Source organism: Balaenoptera ricei, chromosome 21, assembly GCF_028023285.1.
Source record: "Balaenoptera ricei isolate mBalRic1 chromosome 21, mBalRic1.hap2, whole genome shotgun sequence".
In the NCBI taxonomy this organism is placed as follows: domain Eukaryota; kingdom Metazoa; phylum Chordata; class Mammalia; order Artiodactyla; family Balaenopteridae; genus Balaenoptera; species Balaenoptera ricei.
The window spans coordinates 31,639,972-31,659,264 of record NC_082659.1 but is presented as its reverse complement, the minus strand read 5'-3'; the positions used below and the strand labels follow the sequence as shown (position 1 = coordinate 31,659,264).

Here is a 19,293-nt window from a genome sequence, read left to right as displayed (position 1 = left end):
TTAAGCCATGGAATAAAGAAATTAGATTCATGTTCTTAAATTGAGATCTTAGAAATTGAGAGATGTTTTATATTATTTTGAGAAGTAGCATAGCATATTGGTCAAGGGCAGAGACTCTGAAACCAGATAGCTTCAGTTTAAATCCTATCTCCATCACTTACTAGCCATGTGACCTTTGGCAAGTTAAATATCTATGCCTCAGTTTATTCATCTGTAAAGTAGGAATAATAATAGTCCCAACCTTATAGGGCTGTTGTGAGGATTTGATGAGTGAATCTATATAAAGTGCTCAGAATAGAGACTCACACATAGTAAGCACCATAAAGTTGTTTGCTATTATTAATTAATTAAAGAAATTAATTATCTGATGCCCTCTTGGAATACAAAAAAACCTTTGCTTAAAAATCAAACAAACAAAAGCTAACAAATTAAACAAACCTGATCCTGGTCAAGGGCCGTATTATGCTAGTAAATGTTTACCAACTAGTGTGAGGAAGGGTAAAGCCCTCATTTGTAAGTATAAATACTTCAAACTACCCCATGATGTCACTGAACTTGGAGATGGGAAGAGATGCTACACACTCAGCCCTGGGAGCTGATACTGGCTGGCTCTAACACACCACTGGAATGGTCTCATTTTCATTAGAATTTATGTAGGTGTTTCTGAAATTGCACACTAAATTTTCAGGTGAACATTTGAAGGTGTTAAATTTTCCAGGTGCAAATATTGTGAGCCTCACTTTACAGCTGCTTTTTAGCGTGTGTGTATGTGCGTGTGTGCACTTTAGGCTAAAAAACCAAGCATTCAATTTGTAGAATTCTCTCTCTAAATAAATCAAATAAAATTACACTAGATGAAAATACAAAAGTAAGCTTGATGATCCATCTGATAATTTTACTTTCTATGAGAAAATATTTTTAAATGATCATTTGAATTAAAAAAATGATTCTAGGTGTGCACTTCCGAGATGACATGCAACTGTTCTAGTGGTTACAGCCCTCCAGATTGCCAAGCGCGCTCCAGAGAATCTTCCAGATTGCCTGGGGGACAGGGCAAGTATCTATCTCTTCTTGTATCCAGTTAATAAAATTCTCAAATTGCTTACCTTCACAAAGACAAAGTTCGATTTTTGCCACTTTGAAAGAAACCAGTATTTGTAATTAAAAGGTAAATAGACACCAAATATGCTTTCTTAATCTTGCTTTTTGTCCTAATATCAATTTTGAATATGATTGAAGCTGAGGGTATCTTTTAAAATTTTTATTTACTTATGTCTGACTTTCTTCTTTAAACTGTCTTTCAACCTTTTCCCCCTTTTATGCCTGATCCTGTGGTCTCAGCTCTATACAAACAACACACCCTGTGTCCAGCACTGTTAATATGTGTCTGTTATAGAAGAAATAAAGGAAATAGAAGATAAGTTTTTAGTCTGGCGTTTATAGTTTAAATGATAAAAATCTATTAATTGCTGCTAAAGAGATGACAGAAGGGGCTAAAACAATATTCTGTTTGTTCACGATGACTTTAGTTTTTGTCATTCATTCATTGATTTAGCAAATATTTATTGAATTCCTAATATATACCAGGTGTTCATCATATGGCACTAGGCATGTACAGTAAGCAAAACAGAGTCCCACTCCTCATGGAATTTAAAGAATACCCAGTGCTAACTAGCTGCAGAATTAGGATTAGGAATCAAGTCTCATATTTTTTATGGCAGTGACGTTTTAGTAGCACTGCAGTGACTCCGTGTGTAAAAACAGATCCCTAAATGTCAAAGAGCCAACAGCCTAATAAAGAAAAACAGGATATGCACAGATATAGTGGAATTCTGTGATAATGCACCGTGTAACAATGCAAGTTTGTTGGATAACCTTACATATTATATATCATTGAAGTTTTGGGGTCCCACTTATAGTGGGATTTTGCTGTAGCTGTTGTATAATGTAGAATACGTTGGAACTTTCTGGAACTTTGTTTCTATTCTTTTAGAATGAGAGTTTATAGAGATAGTCTTAAGTATTATGATTCTATTATTATTTTTCCATATTCCTTGAATAACAATAAACATTAAGAACATTGTAATTAGTTTGCTGTAACTTGAAAGTAAAAGTAGACAGCTTAATTTTTTTACTCTGACTTTTTAATGTATTTTTATTTTTAGGTTTAATCAAGGAAAGAGGTTTTGAGAAGGCTGGGAAGAAGCGGTGGCTTTTGGGTATCTACATTGCTTTACCTGTTCTCGTCGTAGCAACCATAGTAGCTGTTTCATGGAAGCCTTTGAAAAAGTGGTTCAGCAAGAAAGAGGAACCGCAAAGTAGCGAGTAAATTGAATTTGTGTTCTGAAGTTAAACTTTAGTACCATTTAAATCTAGTCACATATAAGGAAATATTATGAGCAGCCATAATACTTTACATTTTACAGGAATTTTGAATGCTACATCAGTATCTCATTTAATTATTTGAGATAGTTTTGAATATCCTTATTTTAAAGACGCAAAAATTTTGGAATGTGGTTTTAATAACTTGCCAATGTCATCGCCTTGGTAATTGAGAGAGGAAGAACTAAAATGTATCCATATCTATTGCTTTCAAATGCCCAGTGATCCGTGTCACCTACAGGAGGAGTACCAGAAGTATTTATTTGGAATGCAGATTTATGAGACTTATCACAAATGAAATATTTCAATTTGCATTGCTGCCTCATGTAAGAAATAATTTAAAAAATATTCTCTGGGAAAAGTCTTCAGAAGGCAAATTTATAATTTAGTATATAAAATATTTTTATTTAAAAATATAGTTCAAAAACAAAGACAGAACAAGGTGACAAACAACCGTTTGCCCACCACTGGAAATAAACATGAATATTTTGTTTCTCTTATGAAATAAACCACTGTATATACAGCTGCAATCCCCATCTCCCTCTCTGCAGAGAACAACCTCTGCACTGAAAGCTGGTGTGTATCACATATTTTTACTACACATGGCTACATCCCTGTGCCATATCTAGAATTATATATAATTTTAAATATTTATACTTTATACATATGTTTACCCTTCTAATTCTAAGTTTGTTTTTCCTTTTTTTCCTTTTTCTTTTTTATGAGCAGTCTTCTCAGAGGTTTTTCTATTTCTTAGTAATTTCAAAATATAATTTGTGGTTCTGTTGAGATCCCTGTATTTCCTTGTGTTTATTATCCTTAACTTATGCTCTGTTCCTCTTTGCTACTCTCTTCACCTTTGCTATGTGTTTGTTAATTCTACCTTTGTGGAGTCTAATGCTTTGTTTATTAATTTTCAATTTTTCTTATCTTTCTAATATGCTTTTAAAGCGAAAACTTTCTCCCTTATATATCATTTCATCTACATTCTCCAGTTTTTAAGATACAGCTGATATTCAGTTAAAAAAATTAGAAACTTCCAACACGATTTCTTATTTAAATCATGAACAAATCATGGTCTTTAGTTGTCAGTTATATGATTTATTTTTGTTGCTGTAAAAGTTATTTTCCAATTTTATTACCTTATTGGGAAAGCTTTGTCTCTATAATTTAGACTCTTAAATGTTGGAACCAGAAAGGAAGTCATTTTTTTGTAAAAATGTATGCTTGATGCGCATGCTTCAATTAATGTGATACAGTATGTTTTTTTCTTTGTTTTTAGAACAAACTTTTTAATTGTGCTGTTTCAAATCATCTTTATACTTACTGGGTTTTTAAATTTTTTCTCTACTTGATAATTTATTTTCTATGAGAGGCAAACTAAAGTTTTCCAATATGGCATGGCTTTCTCTTTGATTGTTGAGACTTCTGCTTTATATACTCTGAGGCAGTGACTAAATGCATAATGTTCAATGTAGTTATATATTCTTGGTGTATTTTCTTTTTATCATTAATAATTGTATCTTAAATTCTATTCTCACTCTTATATTGCTATATATCAACTTGCTCTTTGAAAGTTAGACTTACCTATTACATGTTTTTCATCCCTTATTTTCAACCTTTCTTTGATTTTAGTTGGTATCTTATAAACAGCCTTTATATGAAATGCAGTAGTGGAGTTTGTTACATTTATATGCTTAATATATGATGGCATATATTCACATTGAAATTTACCATCTTATTTTCTTCCTACTTACTATCCTCTTTTTTTTTTTTTTTTTTTGCATTTTTTCCTTTTCCCAAAATCCATTTTCTTGATTGTGCTTTTTCTTCTTCTTTTCTTTTTCTCTTCTACTATTTTGTAAATTTTTATATTCTGTTTTTATTGTTTTAATGATTTTTGTTAACTTTTAGCATTTGTAGCTAATGTTGTATAATGTCTTAATTTAATCATTGTATATAATCTTCTGAATAACACAAGGATCTTAACCCTTTAACACTAACCTATCTTTTTCAATCTGTTTTTCTTTTGGCTTTTCAGTTCCCTCCAAATAAGTTTTGTGTTATTGTGTTCTTATCATTATTATATTTAGTTAATACTTATTAGGATTTCCTGATATATTTCCCAGATTCTTTATGATTCCCTTTTTTTAAACTTAGCTTTGAAATAATTTAAGAAATATAAAAAGTTGCAAAAATAGCACAGAATTCCGTTGTACTCATCACTTAGATTTTCTCAGTAATAACCTCTTACATTAACATAGTGCATTTTCACAGCCAGAGAATTGGTATTGGTACAATATTATCAATTAAACTATAGACCTGATTCATATTCACCAGTGTTTACATACATACACTCATTTTTGAGTATGTGTATGTATATATTATGAAATTTTGTCACATGGTTTGTGTACCAATGCCATAATTATCGCCATTCTTTTTGGAATCCTGCTTTTTTCATTCTAGGTTCAATCTTCTTGGAGAAGTACCTGCTTTGGTAGTTATTACAGTGATGGTCTATGTGTAATCATCTGTTTGCCTTATATGCCTGGAAATGGTTTTATTTCATTTTCACTCTTGAAATTCTGTATGGGTATAGAATTTTAGGTGGACAGTTATTTCTGTCAGCCCTTTTATGATGTCATTGAATTCTGGCATTTACTGTTGTTGAGATGTCTGCTGTCAGATTAATTAATTCATTTTTACCTTTATACTTGCTGCACTTTTTTTCTAAGTTAGCTTCTCAAGTTTTCTTTTGTCCAAGGTATTATGTTACTGAATTATTACTTGTTCTGATATGAGTTTGTTTTTATTTTTCCAGCTCTGAATTCACAATAATCTTCAATTATCATGTCTTTCTTCAGTTCTGGAAGATTCTCAGTCATTATCTCTTCAATGATTGACTCTTCCCCATTATATCCCTTTTATTTTTCTGAAATCCCTATATTTTAGGGTCTTCCATTCTAGCCTCCATGGTAGATGGTGATGGTTGTTCTCTTCCTCATCTTTATACTTCTCCTCCTTTTTCTTCTTTTCTTTTGACACTAAGAATGAAGCTTTTAAAAGCTGAGATACAATTTACATGTAGTAAAATTAATCTCTTTAGTTTATGTAATTCTATGAGTTTAACAAATACGTACACTTACTACAACCTCAATAAAACATAGAACAATTTCATCACCTCAAAATTCCCTCTCACCCCACCTTCAGCTCCTGGAACTGACAGATGTCTTCTTTGCCTGTAGTTTTGCCAATTCCAGAACTTTGTATAAATGGAATCGTATACTTTAGTATGTAATCTTTTGAGTATGTCTTCTTTCCCTTGGCATAATGCATTTGACATTCATCCATGATGTTATGTGTATCAATAGCTTGTTCTTTTTCTAATGTATAGTTCTATCGTGGTATAATTGACATACAGTAAATTACATATATTTTAAGTGTATAATTTTGTATGTTTTGCTAATTTGAAAAGTAACACTGATGAAACCATCACCATGATCAAGATTATGAAGATATCTGTCATGCCCCCAAATTTCCTCGTGCCCCTTTGTAAGCCCCACTCTTGCCTCTTCCACCTGCTTTATCCCCCCCATACTGCTGCTGATCTGCTTTCTTAGTTTGCATTTTCTAGAATTTTATATAAATGGAATCATACAGTATGTACTCTTCTTTTTGTCTGATTTATTTCACTCACCATGATTATTTTGCAATCCATCCATGTTCTTGTGTGATCATTTTTTTTTCCTTTTATTGCTGATAAGTATTCAGTTGTATGATTATACCATAATTTGTTCATCCATTCCATCTGTTGATAGTTATTTGGATGCTTTCCAGTTTTTGGCTGTTATAAATAAAGCCATTATGAACATTTACATACACATTTCTATGTGAACATACGCATTCTTTTTCTTAGTTAATACCCAGGACTGGAACGACGGGGTAGTATGGTAGGTATATGTTTCACTTCTAAAGAAAGAGCTAAACTGTTTTGCAAAGCAGTTCTTCTATCTTATATTCCAACCACTAGCATGTGAGAGTTCTAGTTCCTCCACATTCTCACCAACACTTATATGGTCATATATTTTTTTAATTTTAGCAATTCCGATAGTGTGCAGTGGCATCTCATTATGGTTTTTTTTTTTTAACATCTTTATTGAAGTATAATTGCCTTACAATGGTGTGTTAGCTTCTGCTTTATAACAAAGTGAATCAGTTATACATATACAATATGTTCCCATTTCTCTTCCCTCTTGCATCTCCCTCCCTCCCACCCTCCCCATCCCACCCCTCTAGGTGGTCACAAAGCACCGAGCTGATATCCCTGTGCTATGCGGCTGCTTCCCACTAGCTATCTATTTTACATTTGGTAGTGTATATATGTCCATGACACTCTCTTACCCTGTCACATCTCACCCCACCCCCTCCCCATATCCTCAAGTCCATTCTCTAGTAGGTCTGTGTCTTTATTCCCGTCTTGCCACTAGGTACTTCATGGCCTTTTTTTTTTTTTTCCTTAGATTCCGTATATATGTGTTAGCATACTGTATTTGTTTTTCTCTTTCTGACTTACTTCACTCTGTATGACAGACTCTAACTCCATCCACCTCATTACAAATACCTCCATTTCATTTCTTTTTATGGCTGAGTAATATTCCATTGTATCATTATGGTTTTAATTTACATTTCTCTAATGACTAATGATGCTGACAGTTGTTTCATGTGGTTATTTGTCAGATGTACATCTTCTTTGGAGAAGTGTGTATTCAAATATTTTACCCATTTTAAATTAATTAATTAAAATTACAATCCGGAGGTCTTCTATTTATTTATTTTTACACCTATTATGGCATGATTTCATAGGGAATGGGTTCCAGCTCACTGGTTCTCACAAAGTGTGCTTCTCTGGATGGAGCAGTCTGGTGCTTCAGTCAAACCCACGTTCCTTTCCCTTTGGCTTCCTTCTTTTTCTGATCATATTTCCTTCACTCATTTCAGGGAGCAATCTTGGTTCTTAGAGTGCTTATTAATATCCTCAATAAGTACATGAATTCTCTTGGCAAGAATCTTGCCCTTAATTTGTTTGTTTTCAACAATGCCAACAGCCTGCTGGGTAACATTGTAGACTCCCAGTTTTTGTAACATTTGTGGGACATTCCTTTTTTAAATAGTGCCAGTTCCCTTGCTGTCTACAATATCACTTTTTTGTAGATTCCCATGTATGTGACCAAAGGAACAACCCCATGTTTTCTAAAAGGTCTAGAGAATGTATAGCAGGTGCCTCTTCTCTTTTCTTTTGTGTTGGTCTTTTTGACAAATTACTGGAAGTTGGCAGTTTCAGCTGAAAGACCCCATTTTTTGATTGGGTTGTCTTTTTATTATTGAGTCAGTCAAAACTTTCTGATCATTTAAAAACTGGATTGTTTGTTTTCTTATTATTGTATTTTGAGTGTTCATTATAAATGCTGGATACAAGTGCTTTATTATATATATGATTTGCAAATATATTCTTCTAGTCTAAGGGTTTTCTTTTCACTCTTTTAAAGAGCAAAAGTTTTAAATTCTGATGAAATCCAGTGTATCAATATCTTCTTTTATAGATCATGATTTTGATGTTGTATCTAGGAAATATTTGCCTAACCAAAATTCATGAAGATTTTCTCTCATGTTTTCTTTTAAAAGTTTTATAGTTTTAGGTTTTGCATTTAGGCTTATATCCAATTTGAACTAGGTTTTGTATGGGTATGAATTGAGTGTTTTTCTTTTCCTGCATAAGAATATCCAGTTGTTCTAACACCATTGCTTTTAAGCTTCGTTAAGCAGGATCAGAATGGTTAGCACTACAGAGGCAATACCCTTCCATGTAACTCTACCAAACTCACTGTGAATTATGAGATTTTTCAACTCAGATGGTGAGAACACAAACTATTCCTGTTCCTATATGAGTACAAGAGATTGCTTCCTTTATTAATTTCTAATAATTTTTCTCTGGCTCAGGGAGTTTCTCCACTTGCATTCAGTGATTGGTACTCTGCAGAACACTCAAAGAGGACCCTCCACAGATCTCAGGAGCTCTCTGTGCACCTCCTTCCTTCTCTGGTATTCTGCCCTGAGAAGTGTAGCTGCCTTGGCATCCCCACACCCTATTACCTCAATTCAGGGAGACTTCTGGCTTTGCCTGGGTTTCCCTTGCTGTGCTACAGGATGGCAACTCTCCTCAGGCAGTAACAAGGGGCAATCACAGGTCTCACCTTCATTCCCTTCTCTCTTAGATCACTATCCTGCCTAATATTCAGTGTCTGAAAACCAGCATTTAATATAGTTTGTCCAGATATTCATTTGTTTTGGGCAGGAGGGTAAATCCAGTCTGTTACTCCATCTTGATCGGAATTGGAAGTGTGTCTTTATGGTTTGTAACTGCACTGTCATAGCTCTCTCTCCATCTCACATTCTGTTTGATTTCCTCAGATCACTCTCATTTCACCAATTCTTCCTTCTCTGTCCTGTTCTAGACTTATGGATTCTATTCTTGCAAAAATCTCTATGGAGATTCTAAATATTCTCAAAGTTTTTTAATCATTTGTATTTCTTGGTGTGTGAATTCATTATTTTGCTCTGGCTGTTGACATTATCTATTAGGGGTTTGTAATCGTACAAACCTCTTTACTCTTCAGTGTCTTTTCAGTGTCTATGCTTTTCCCATGAGAATTCTGCATGCCCTGTGTTGAAGACATACACATGTAGGTGGTTTCATTTTTGCTGCTTTTAAAGCAAAAATATTTGGAACAATTGCTATGCATGGTGTTCAAGAAATTGTAGGAGTGTGACTGGGGCCCTGAAAGTACATTTTTTGGAGGCTTGGGACTCTGCAGCGATGCATTTTCCCCCATCTACTCCTGTTGCATATCCCCCTTTCCCTGCTACATTCCAAAGGCCACTGGTCAGAATTTTTACTATCCCTGTGTAATGGGTGGCATGGACATTCATGGCTCCCAGGTTAAATGGCTCCAGTGAAGGAGCTCACTTAGTCTCCTTGCATGCAAAGGCCTCGTAACGTCTAAGGAATGGCTATTAAATCTCTAGTCCCAAAGTCATGTCACTGGTTTAGACGCCCCTGCAGTCATTCACTTTTATCTCCTGTTTACCCTTTGAGCTCTCAGTTTCTTCATTTTTTACTAGCACCAGGAGAATTCTTTTCTTGTTGTTAACCTCAGTTATGTGTTAACTGTTTGTCTTATTTTTTTTCAGCACTCCTTTATGAGGAATGGAAAGGGGAATTGTCCCACCAGCTCATTCTGTCAGATTGTCTAGAAGTCAGTATGGGTTTTAACTTACAAAATGTAGCATTTTTTAATCGATGAATAAAAAGTTAAAAGCTGGGGTATAAAGGTCAGAATCAGGAATTCAGGGTCAAACCTATATTCTGTGTTTAGAAGTGATAAGGAAAAAGAAAATTTGTGCCTTCTTGATAATTTCTTTAGAACAAGTTTGAAATGCACTCTTTGTGGATGAGGTATATAAGTAAATAAGAATGTTATTTATTTGCATCTTTGTTCAGTGACCTTGGACATTATTTTCTTTTTTGGTAACTTACCTTGTAAAAGAGATAATACTGCTTATAAAATGGCCTGACTTTTATTTATGCAGTTGGCAAGTGCTCTTAGGACTAACTGTGGACACTATTTTCCTTTTTTTTTTAATATCCAGATCAGAAGGCAGCACTCACAGAAATGCTAGCAGGTAGGTAAACTGGAAGGCATCTTAAGACACATGTTGAAAATTAAGAATGAATTAATAATTCACAATGTCTAGATACTGTTTGAACAGCTACATTTGGTAAAGTAATCCACTGAAAACCAGGCTACTAGTATATAGTAATTTAGTTTCTAGTAAATTAGTCTTTTATTCATTTAATAAATACTTATTGGAAGTCTACTCTGAGGAAACAAGGAATAAAATAGCTGACTCTAATAAAAGATAGGATATGTATAATTAGTAAAGAAAAAGGATGTATAGTGCCTGGAAATTACCCAACTTGGGTTATATTTATGTACTGCTTGGGTAAACAAACAAGCAAATGCTTGACATTTGATAGATTGTACATGACAGAACTCATGTATAAATTTCTATAATAATTATGGGTTGATGAGAACTAATTACACTGACTTAGCTGTGCTTTTCTTTTAATCATTAATAAATAGCATATTGTCCCCATTAATATGTCTTAACAATAAATTCAGTCCTTACTGTTTTATAACTGCTATACCAACATTCTATTCTATTACATTATCTAATGTAACTTTTCATCCCCTTACTTTCAACCTTTTATTTAATTTGGTCTCCTGAAAAGAGCCTGCCAATGGAATTTTAAAATATGTAACCTCAAGAGTTTCTCAGTAGTTGAATTGAATATGTTTATATACTTATAATATGTTTGCTGATATGTTTAAACTAAATTCTACCATTTTGTTCTGTTTTTTTCTGTTTATCATGCTTTTTCAGTATTTTCTCTACTTTCATGTATTCCATCATATTGATTGTGCTTTCATTGTTTTTTCTTTCCTTCTATCAATTTGGTCATTATATGTTCTAGTTATATTCTTTAGTGATATTCTTTAATTCTTTAGTTATTATATTATGATTTATTAAATTATTAAAATTAAATGTAGATAAAGTTACAATTTTAGATATGAAAGTACTTATAATCTTCTTCTAACAATTTATGGATCTTAGACCATTAAACCTTATACTCTTTTCTTCACTCTTCCATAGCATTATCATTTGGCTTTCAGTTACTCCTGAATTTTAACCTGATACAAATAAGTCATCATTATCATTATTATATTTAATCAAAACATACTAGGATCTCACTACATATTTGTAACTTATTTACTCACTATTCTTTTTTGAATTTAATTCCATTTTTTAATGTTCAATCTCCCTTTTGGTGAAGTACCTCTCTTAGAATTTCCATCAGTGAGTCTGTGTGTAGTAAACTATTTATCTTATCCACCTAAAATTATCTTTATTTTCACTCTTGAGTATGAGTTTATGTAGTATGGACTTCTATGCTGAGAGTTATTTTGCCTTCGCTATTTGAAGATATGTCAGTGTAGTGTGGCATTTACTACTGGTGATGATAAATCTTCTGTTAGTGTGTTGATTCATTTATTCCTTTATGATTAATATGAGTTTTACCTAGTCATTGTATTCCTATTGCTGCATAACAAATTACCACACACTCAGTGACTTAAACAACATTCATTTACTATGTGCAAGTTCTGTAAGTCAGAAATCCAGGTGGATTTGGCTGGGTTGTCACAAGTCTGACCTGAAGGCCTGAAGGCCAGGCTGGGATCATAGCTCATTTGGGTTGTAAGAAAAATCCAATTTCTTGCAGCTGTAGGTCTGAGGTATCTCTTTCCTTGTTGCCTGTCTGCTTGGAGCCCCTCTGTCTCCCAGAGGCCACCTGCATTGCTACTCATGTACCTCCCTTCACCTTTAAAGAAACAAGGGCAATGTAAGTCTTCCTAAGGCTTTGACCCTCTCTTAATTTCTTTCCTCTACCAACAGGAGAAAACTCTACTTGTAAAGAGCTGACCTGATTGGGTCAGGCCCACCAAAATAATCTCTGTATTTTAAGGCCAACAGATTTGGAGCTTTAATTACATTTGCAAAATCTTTTCAGAGCAGTACTTTGAAAAGTGTTTGAATAACCAAGGAATGGAATCTTAGAATTCTGCCTAACATAGCCATTGTTAGCATTCTGCCTAATATAACCTCTACATGTATTCTTTGTCCTTAGAGTTGTTATTTTGTTATAATGTATTCTGGTAGAGATTTTTAAAAAAATCATGAGCTGGACTCAATATTTTCTTTCAGTGTGAAGACTCATACCTTTCTTCAGTTTTGGAAAAGTTCTAGACTTTTCCTCTTCAAATACTGACTCTCCCCCATTCTAAATTTTCTGTGTCTAAATTGTTCCATGTTTCTTAACTGGACTTTTATGTATATTTTATATTCTGTTTAGTATTCTAGGTGATTTCCCTAAACAATTCAAAATCAACAATTCTTTTTTTTTCAGTTCTGTCATTTTTTTTTTTATTGAGGTATAGTTGATTTACAAAATTATATGTTTCAGGTATACAACATAGTGATTAATAATTTTTATAAAGATTATGCTACATTTATTGTTATTATAAAATATTGGCAATATTCCCTGTGCTGCACAATATACCCATGTAGCTTATATATTTTATACATAGTAGTTGATACCTCTTAATTGCCTATCCCTCTCTTGTCCCCCCTTGCTATCTCCACTGGTAACCACTAGTTTGTTCTCTATATATGTGACTCTATTTTTGTTATATTCACTAGTTCATTTCATTTTTTATATTACACAAATAAGTGATAACATGCAGTATTTGTCTTTCCCTGACTTATTTCGTTAGCATAATACCTTCCAAGTCCATCCATATTGTTGCAAATGGCAAAATTTCTTTCTTTTTAATGGATGAGTAATATTCCATTGTGTGTAAATATACCACATCCTCTTTATTCATTCATCTGTTGATGAACACAAGTTTGCTGCCATATCTTGGCTATTGTAAATAATGCTGCTACAAGCATTGGGGTATGTGTATCTTTTCGAAGTAGTATTTTCATTTCTTCAATATATACTCAGGAGTGGAATTACTGGATCATGTGGTAGTTCTATTTTTAGTTTTTTGACGAACCTCATACTGTTTTCCACAGTGTTTGCACCAATTTACATTCCCACCAACAGTGTATGAGGGTTCCCTTTACTTCACATCCTCACTAACATTTGTTATTTGTGGTCTTTTTGATGATAGCCATTCTCACAGATGTGAGATGATAGCTTGTTGTAGTTATGATTTGCATTTCTCTGCTGATTAGTGATGTTTAGCATCTTTCCATGTGTCTGTTAGCCTATGTATATCTTCTTTGGAAAAATTTCCATTCAAGTCTTCTGCACATTGTTTTAATCGGTTGTTTGGTTTTTTGATTTTGAGTTAGATGCACTATATATTTTGTATATTAACCCCTTTTTGGTCATATAACTTGCAAATATTTTCTCCCATTCAGTAGGTTGTCTTTTTGTTTTCTCAATGGTTTTATTTGCTCTGCAAAACCTTTTAAGTTTACTTAGGTCCCATTTGTTTATTTTTGCTTTTGTTTCCTTTGCCTTAGGAGACAGATCCAAAAAAATATTGCTACAATTTATGTCAAAGAGTGTTCTGTCTACATTATCTTCTAGGAGTTTTATGGTTTCTGGTTTTAATTCATTTTGAGTTTATTTTTGTATATGGTGTAATAAAATGTTCTATCTCATTCTTTTAGATACAGATGTACAGTTTTCCCAGCACCACTTACTGACAAGACTGTCTTTTTTCCACTGTATATTCTTACCTCCTTTTTTGTAGATTAATTGACCATAAGTGTGTGGGTTTATTTCTGAGCTCTCTATTCTGTTCCATTGATCTACATGTCTGTTTTTGTGCCAGTACCAAACTATTTTGATTACTGTAGCTTTGTAATATAGTCTGAAATTAGGGAGTGTGATACCTCCAGCTCTGTCCTTCCTTCTCAAGATTGTGTTGGCTATCAGTGGTCTTTTGTGTTTCCATACAAATTCTAGAATTATTTGTTCTAGTTCTGTGAAAAATGCCATTGGTATTTTGATAGGGATTGCATTGAATCTGTACATTGCCTTGGGTAATAGGATCATTTTAACAATATTAATTCTTCCAATCCAAGAACATAGTATATCTTTCCATCTGTTGTGTCATCTTCAATTTCTTTTAACAGTGCCATAGTTTTCTGAGTACAAGTCTTTTGCCTCCTTAGGTAGGTTTCTTCCTAGGTATTTTCTTCTTTTTAATGGAATGGTAAATGGGATTGTTTCCTTAATTTCTCTTTATGATAGTTTGTTGCTAGTGTATAGAAATGCAACAGATTTCTGTATATTAATTTTGTATCCGGCAACTTTACTGAATTCATTGATGAGAATTTTCTGTGTATAGTATCATTTCATCTGCAAAAAAGTGACAGTTTTACTTCTTCCTTTCCAACTTGGATTCCTTTTATTTCTTTTTCTTGTCTGATTGCTATGGCTAGGAATTCTGTTACTGTGTTGAACAAAAGTGGTGACAGTGGGCATCTTTGTCTTCTTCCTTTTCTTAAAGGAAATGCTTTCAGCTTTTCACCATTGAGTATGATGTTAGCTGTGGGCTTATCACATGTAGCCTTTATTATGTTGAGGTGTGTTCCCCCTATGCCCACTTTCTGGAGAGTTTTTATCAGAAATGAAAGTTGAATTTTGTACCCAGAATCTTTTTCTGCACCTATTGATATGATTATATGATTTTTATTCTTCAATTTGTTCATGTAGCATGTCACATTGATTGAATTATGGATAACAAACCATCCTTGCATCCCTGGGATAAATCCCCGTTGATCATGGTGTATCATACTTTTAATGTATTGTTGGATTTTGTTTGCTAATATTTTGTCCTGGATTTTTGCATCTGTGTTCATCAGTGATATTGGCCTGTAGTTTTCTTTTTCTTCCTTCCTTCCTTCCTTTCTTTCTTTCTTTCTTCGTTCCTTCCTTCTTTCCTTCCTTTCTTTTTACTGGTTTTGATATCATGAGGATGCTGGCCTTGTAGAATGAGTTTGGAAGCATTCCTTACTCTGCAATTTTTTGAAATAGTTTGAGAAGAATGGGTGTTAACTTTTCTCTAAATGTTTGGTCCAATTCACCTGTAAAACCGTCTGGTCCTGGACTTTTGTTTGCTGGGAGTTTTAAAATCACAGTTTCAATTTCATTACTGATTATTGATCCGTTCACATTTTCTATTTCTTCTTGGTTCAGTCTTGGGAGATTGTACATTTTTAGGCGTTTGTCCATTTCTTCTAGGTTGTTGATTTTATTGACATATAGTTGTTCTTAGTAGTCTCTTATGATCCTTGTATTTCTGTGATGTCAGTTGTAACTTCTATTTCTCATTTTATTGATTTGGATTCTCTCTTTTTTTCTTGATGAGTCTGGCTAAACTTTTTATCAATTTGGTGTGTATTTTCAAAGAACCAGCTCTTAGTTTCATTGATCTTTTCTGTTTTTTTTTTCTGTCTCTATTTCATATATTTCTACTCTGATCTTTATGGTTCCTTTCCTTCTACTATTTGGGGTTTTGTTTGTTCTTCTTTTTCTAGTTCCTTTAAGTATAAGGTTAGGTTGTTTATTTGAGATTTTTCTTGTTTCCCTAGGTAAGCTTGTATAACTATAAACTTCCTTCTTAGAACTGCTTTTGTTGCATCCCATAGATTTTGGATGGTTGTGTTTTCATTTTCATTTGTTTCCAGGTATTTTTTTTTAATCTTCGCTTTGATTTCTTCAGTGATCCATTGGATACTTAGTAGAATATTGTTTAGCCTCAACGCGTTTGTGTTTTCTGCAGTTTTTTTTTCTTATAGTTGATTTCTAGTCTCGTAGCGCTGTGGTCTGAAAAGTTGCTTGATATGATTTCAATGTTTCTTAAATTTACCGAGGCTTGTTTTGTAGCTTAGCATGAGCTCTGTCCTGGAGAATTTTCCTTGCACACCTGAAAAGAATGTGTATTCTTCAGCTTTTGGATGGAATGTTCTATATATATCTATTAAGTTGATCTGTGGTAATATGTCATTTAATATTTCCTTATTGATTTTCTGTCTAGATGATCTGTTCATTGATCTAAGTAGGGTGTTAAAATTCCCTACTATTGTTGTGTTACTCTCGATTTCTCCATTTATTCTTGTTGAAATTTGCTTCAATTATTTGGGTGCTCCTATGTTGGGTGCATATATATTTACAATTGTTATATCTTCTTGGATTGAACCCTTGATTGTTATATCATATTCTTCTTTGTCTCTTCTAACAGTCTTTGCTTTAAAGTCTATTTTATCTAATATAAGTAATGCTACCCAAACTTTCTTTTAATTTTCTTTTACATGGAATACCTTTTCCATCCCCTCACTTCCAGTCTTTGTGTGTCTTTAGCACTGAATGAGTCTCTTGTAGGCAGCATATGTATGGGTTTATTTTTGTATCCATTCAGCCACTCTATGTATTTTGGTTGGAACATTTAGTCCATTTTCATTTAAGTAATTATTAATATGTGCATACTTATTAATAAATATGTACTTATTAATATGTATGTACATACATACATATTCCCTTGCGTGTAACTTGTTGCTTTTCCCATGCTGCTTTTTATACTCTCTCTTTATCTTTAATTTTTGCCATTTTAATTATAATGTGTCTTGTGTTCCTCTTTGGGTTTATCCTTTTGGGGACACTCTGATTCCTGGATTTGTATTTCTGTTTCCTTATAGTCATCTATTAGGACATATTGTACAATACAGGGAAAAAATCCAATATTTTATAATAACTATAAATAGAGTATAGCCTTTAAAAATTATGAATCACTATACTGTACACCTGTAACTTATAAAATATTGTATATCAACTATACCTAAATTTTAAAAAAATTTTAGGGCTTCCCTGGTGGCGCAGTGGTTAAGAATCTGCCTGCCAATGCAGGGGACACGGGTTCGAGCCCTGGTCCAGGAAGATCCCACATGCCACGGAGCAACTAAGCCCGTGTGCCACAACTACTGAGCCTGCGCTCTAGAGCTCGCAAGCCACAACTACTGAAGCCCGTGTGCCTAGAGCCCATGCTCCACAACAAGAGAAGCCACAGCAATGAGAAACCCATGCACCACAACGAAGAGTAGCCCCCGCTCGCCACAACTAGAGAAAACCCGCGCACAGCAACAGACCCAACGCAGCCAAAAAAATTAATTAATTAATTTTAAAAAATTTTTTTAAAAAGGAGAAAGGAAAGAAAAAGCAAGTACTTGCAACCCAATGATTAAGACTACAGTTATCTATCCTGGTTGTGGGGTTAATGATTTTTTGTTAACCTTTAAGGACTGATGTTTTATTTCAAAAAAAAATTTTTAATGAGGTTCTTTTTGACGTAATTGAACAGCATCAGGGAAAGAGTATGCCAAAACAACTTATTCCTTTTTTTCTTCCCTTTGAACTTATTTATTTTTAGACTATTAAAATGACCAAACCAGGATGAGATACCCAATAAATCTTTATATCATTATGGCTTGGTTTTGATTGCCATTCTCATAAAGCTGCACATAACTGTGACATTTATTTCTTTTTAAGAGAACTTGTAGTCTAGCCAGAATGATCTTTGAAAAATGCAAATTTAAACTCCTGATGAATTACTTTATCTAGATGTTTGATCATCAATGGATGATATCATAAAAAGACAAACAACCAGATATTACGTCCCTTCCACTGGAAGTGCACAATACCACCTAAGAAAGATTCTTACCAAAAGAAGTAGTTGAATCTCTTTATGATTCTGTATGTAATCACCAATGTATAGCTAATATAGAGGTCACGTAACTGTCAGCTGGGCCTTTTGGAATGCTTGCTCTTGCATTCCTCTATCTTGGAACCCAGCTGCCATGCTGCAAGATGCTCCAGTACATGGAGAAGCTACCTGCAGGCACTTTGGGTGACAGCTCCAACTGAGCTCCCAGCTGATAGTTGTCATTAGTTGACAGCATGTAAACATCCACCTATCTTAGATACCCATCTGACACATGACTACAACTTCATGAGAGACCCCAAATGAGAACTACTCAGCTGATCCCAGTCAACTCACCGAACCAGGAGAGTTAATAAATGTTTTGAGGTACTAAGTTTTGGAATGAGTTTTTAAGTAGTCTTATGGACTGAATGTCTCCCCTTCCCTAAATCAAATGTTAAAACCCTATCCCCCAATCTGATGGTATTAGGAGTTGGGGCATTTGGGCTGAAATTAGGTTTAGATGAGGTCATGAAAGTGGGGTCCCCATGACAGGATTAGTGTTCTTATAAGACAAGGAAGAGAGACCAGAGCTCCTTCTCTCTCTGCACCATGTGAAGACACAGCAAGAAAGCAGCCACCTGCAAGCCAGGAAATAGGTTCTCGCCAGGAACCAAATTTGCTGACACCTTGATCTTGGACTTCCCAGCCTCCTGAATTTTAAGAAACAGATGTCTGCTGTTTAAGCACCCAGTCTGTAATTCCTGTACCTGGATGTCTACTTCCTTTCCCAGGTTAGGGAAGTTTTCAGCTACTGTGTCTTCAAATATGTTCTCTGCCCATTTCTCTCTGTTTTCTCCTTCTGGGACTTCTATCATGAGAATGTCAATATGCTTGATGTTGTCCTGAAGGTCTCTTAAACTGTTCTCATTTCTTTTTTTTTTTTTTTTTTTATGTTCAGCATCAGTGATTTCCACTACTCTTTCTTCCAGTTCCCTGATCTATTCCTCTGTATCATTTAGTCTACTGTTGATTCCTTCTAGTGTATTTTTCATTTCAGTTATTATATTCTTCATCTCTGTTTGGTTGTCCTTTATATTTTCCAGACTCTTTGTCAAAAACTTCTAACTTCTTACTCTGTTCATCCATTCTTCTCCTGAGTTCTTTGATCCTCTTTTTGATCATTACCTTAAATTCTTTCCTGGGTAGATTGCCTATATCCATTTCACTTAGTTCTTCTGAGTTTTATCTTTGTCCTTTGTTTGGAACTTGCTCCTCTGTTGCCTCATTTCACCTAACTTGCTATTTTGATTTCCATGTGTCTGGTATGTTGATTATGTTTCCCAATCTTGAAGAAGTGACCTTTTGTAGGAGATGTCCTATGTATCCCAGCAGCACACTCCCTGTTCGTTACCAGAGCTATATGCTCTAGGGGTGCTCCCTATGTGGGCTGTGTGGGTCCTTCTGTTGTGGCAGGCTGGCTACAGTAAGTGGTTTTATAGGCTTGGCTGGTCCCTGG

At 34.1% G+C, this 19,293-nt stretch overlaps 1 protein-coding gene across 1 annotated transcript in view; it reads left to right on the top strand.

Annotated features, from left to right (window-relative positions):
• Positions 1 to 19,293, top strand: part of ADAM32 (ADAM metallopeptidase domain 32) — a 193,975-nt gene that overhangs the window by 164,726 nt on the left and 9,956 nt on the right. The window contains exons 18-20 of the mRNA XM_059909354.1: positions 954 to 1,073; positions 2,177 to 2,325; positions 10,090 to 10,122. Of these exons, the coding sequence (XP_059765337.1) occupies positions 954 to 1,073; positions 2,177 to 2,325; positions 10,090 to 10,122 (302 nt within the window). The remainder of the gene's footprint in view (positions 1 to 953; positions 1,074 to 2,176; positions 2,326 to 10,089; positions 10,123 to 19,293) is intronic.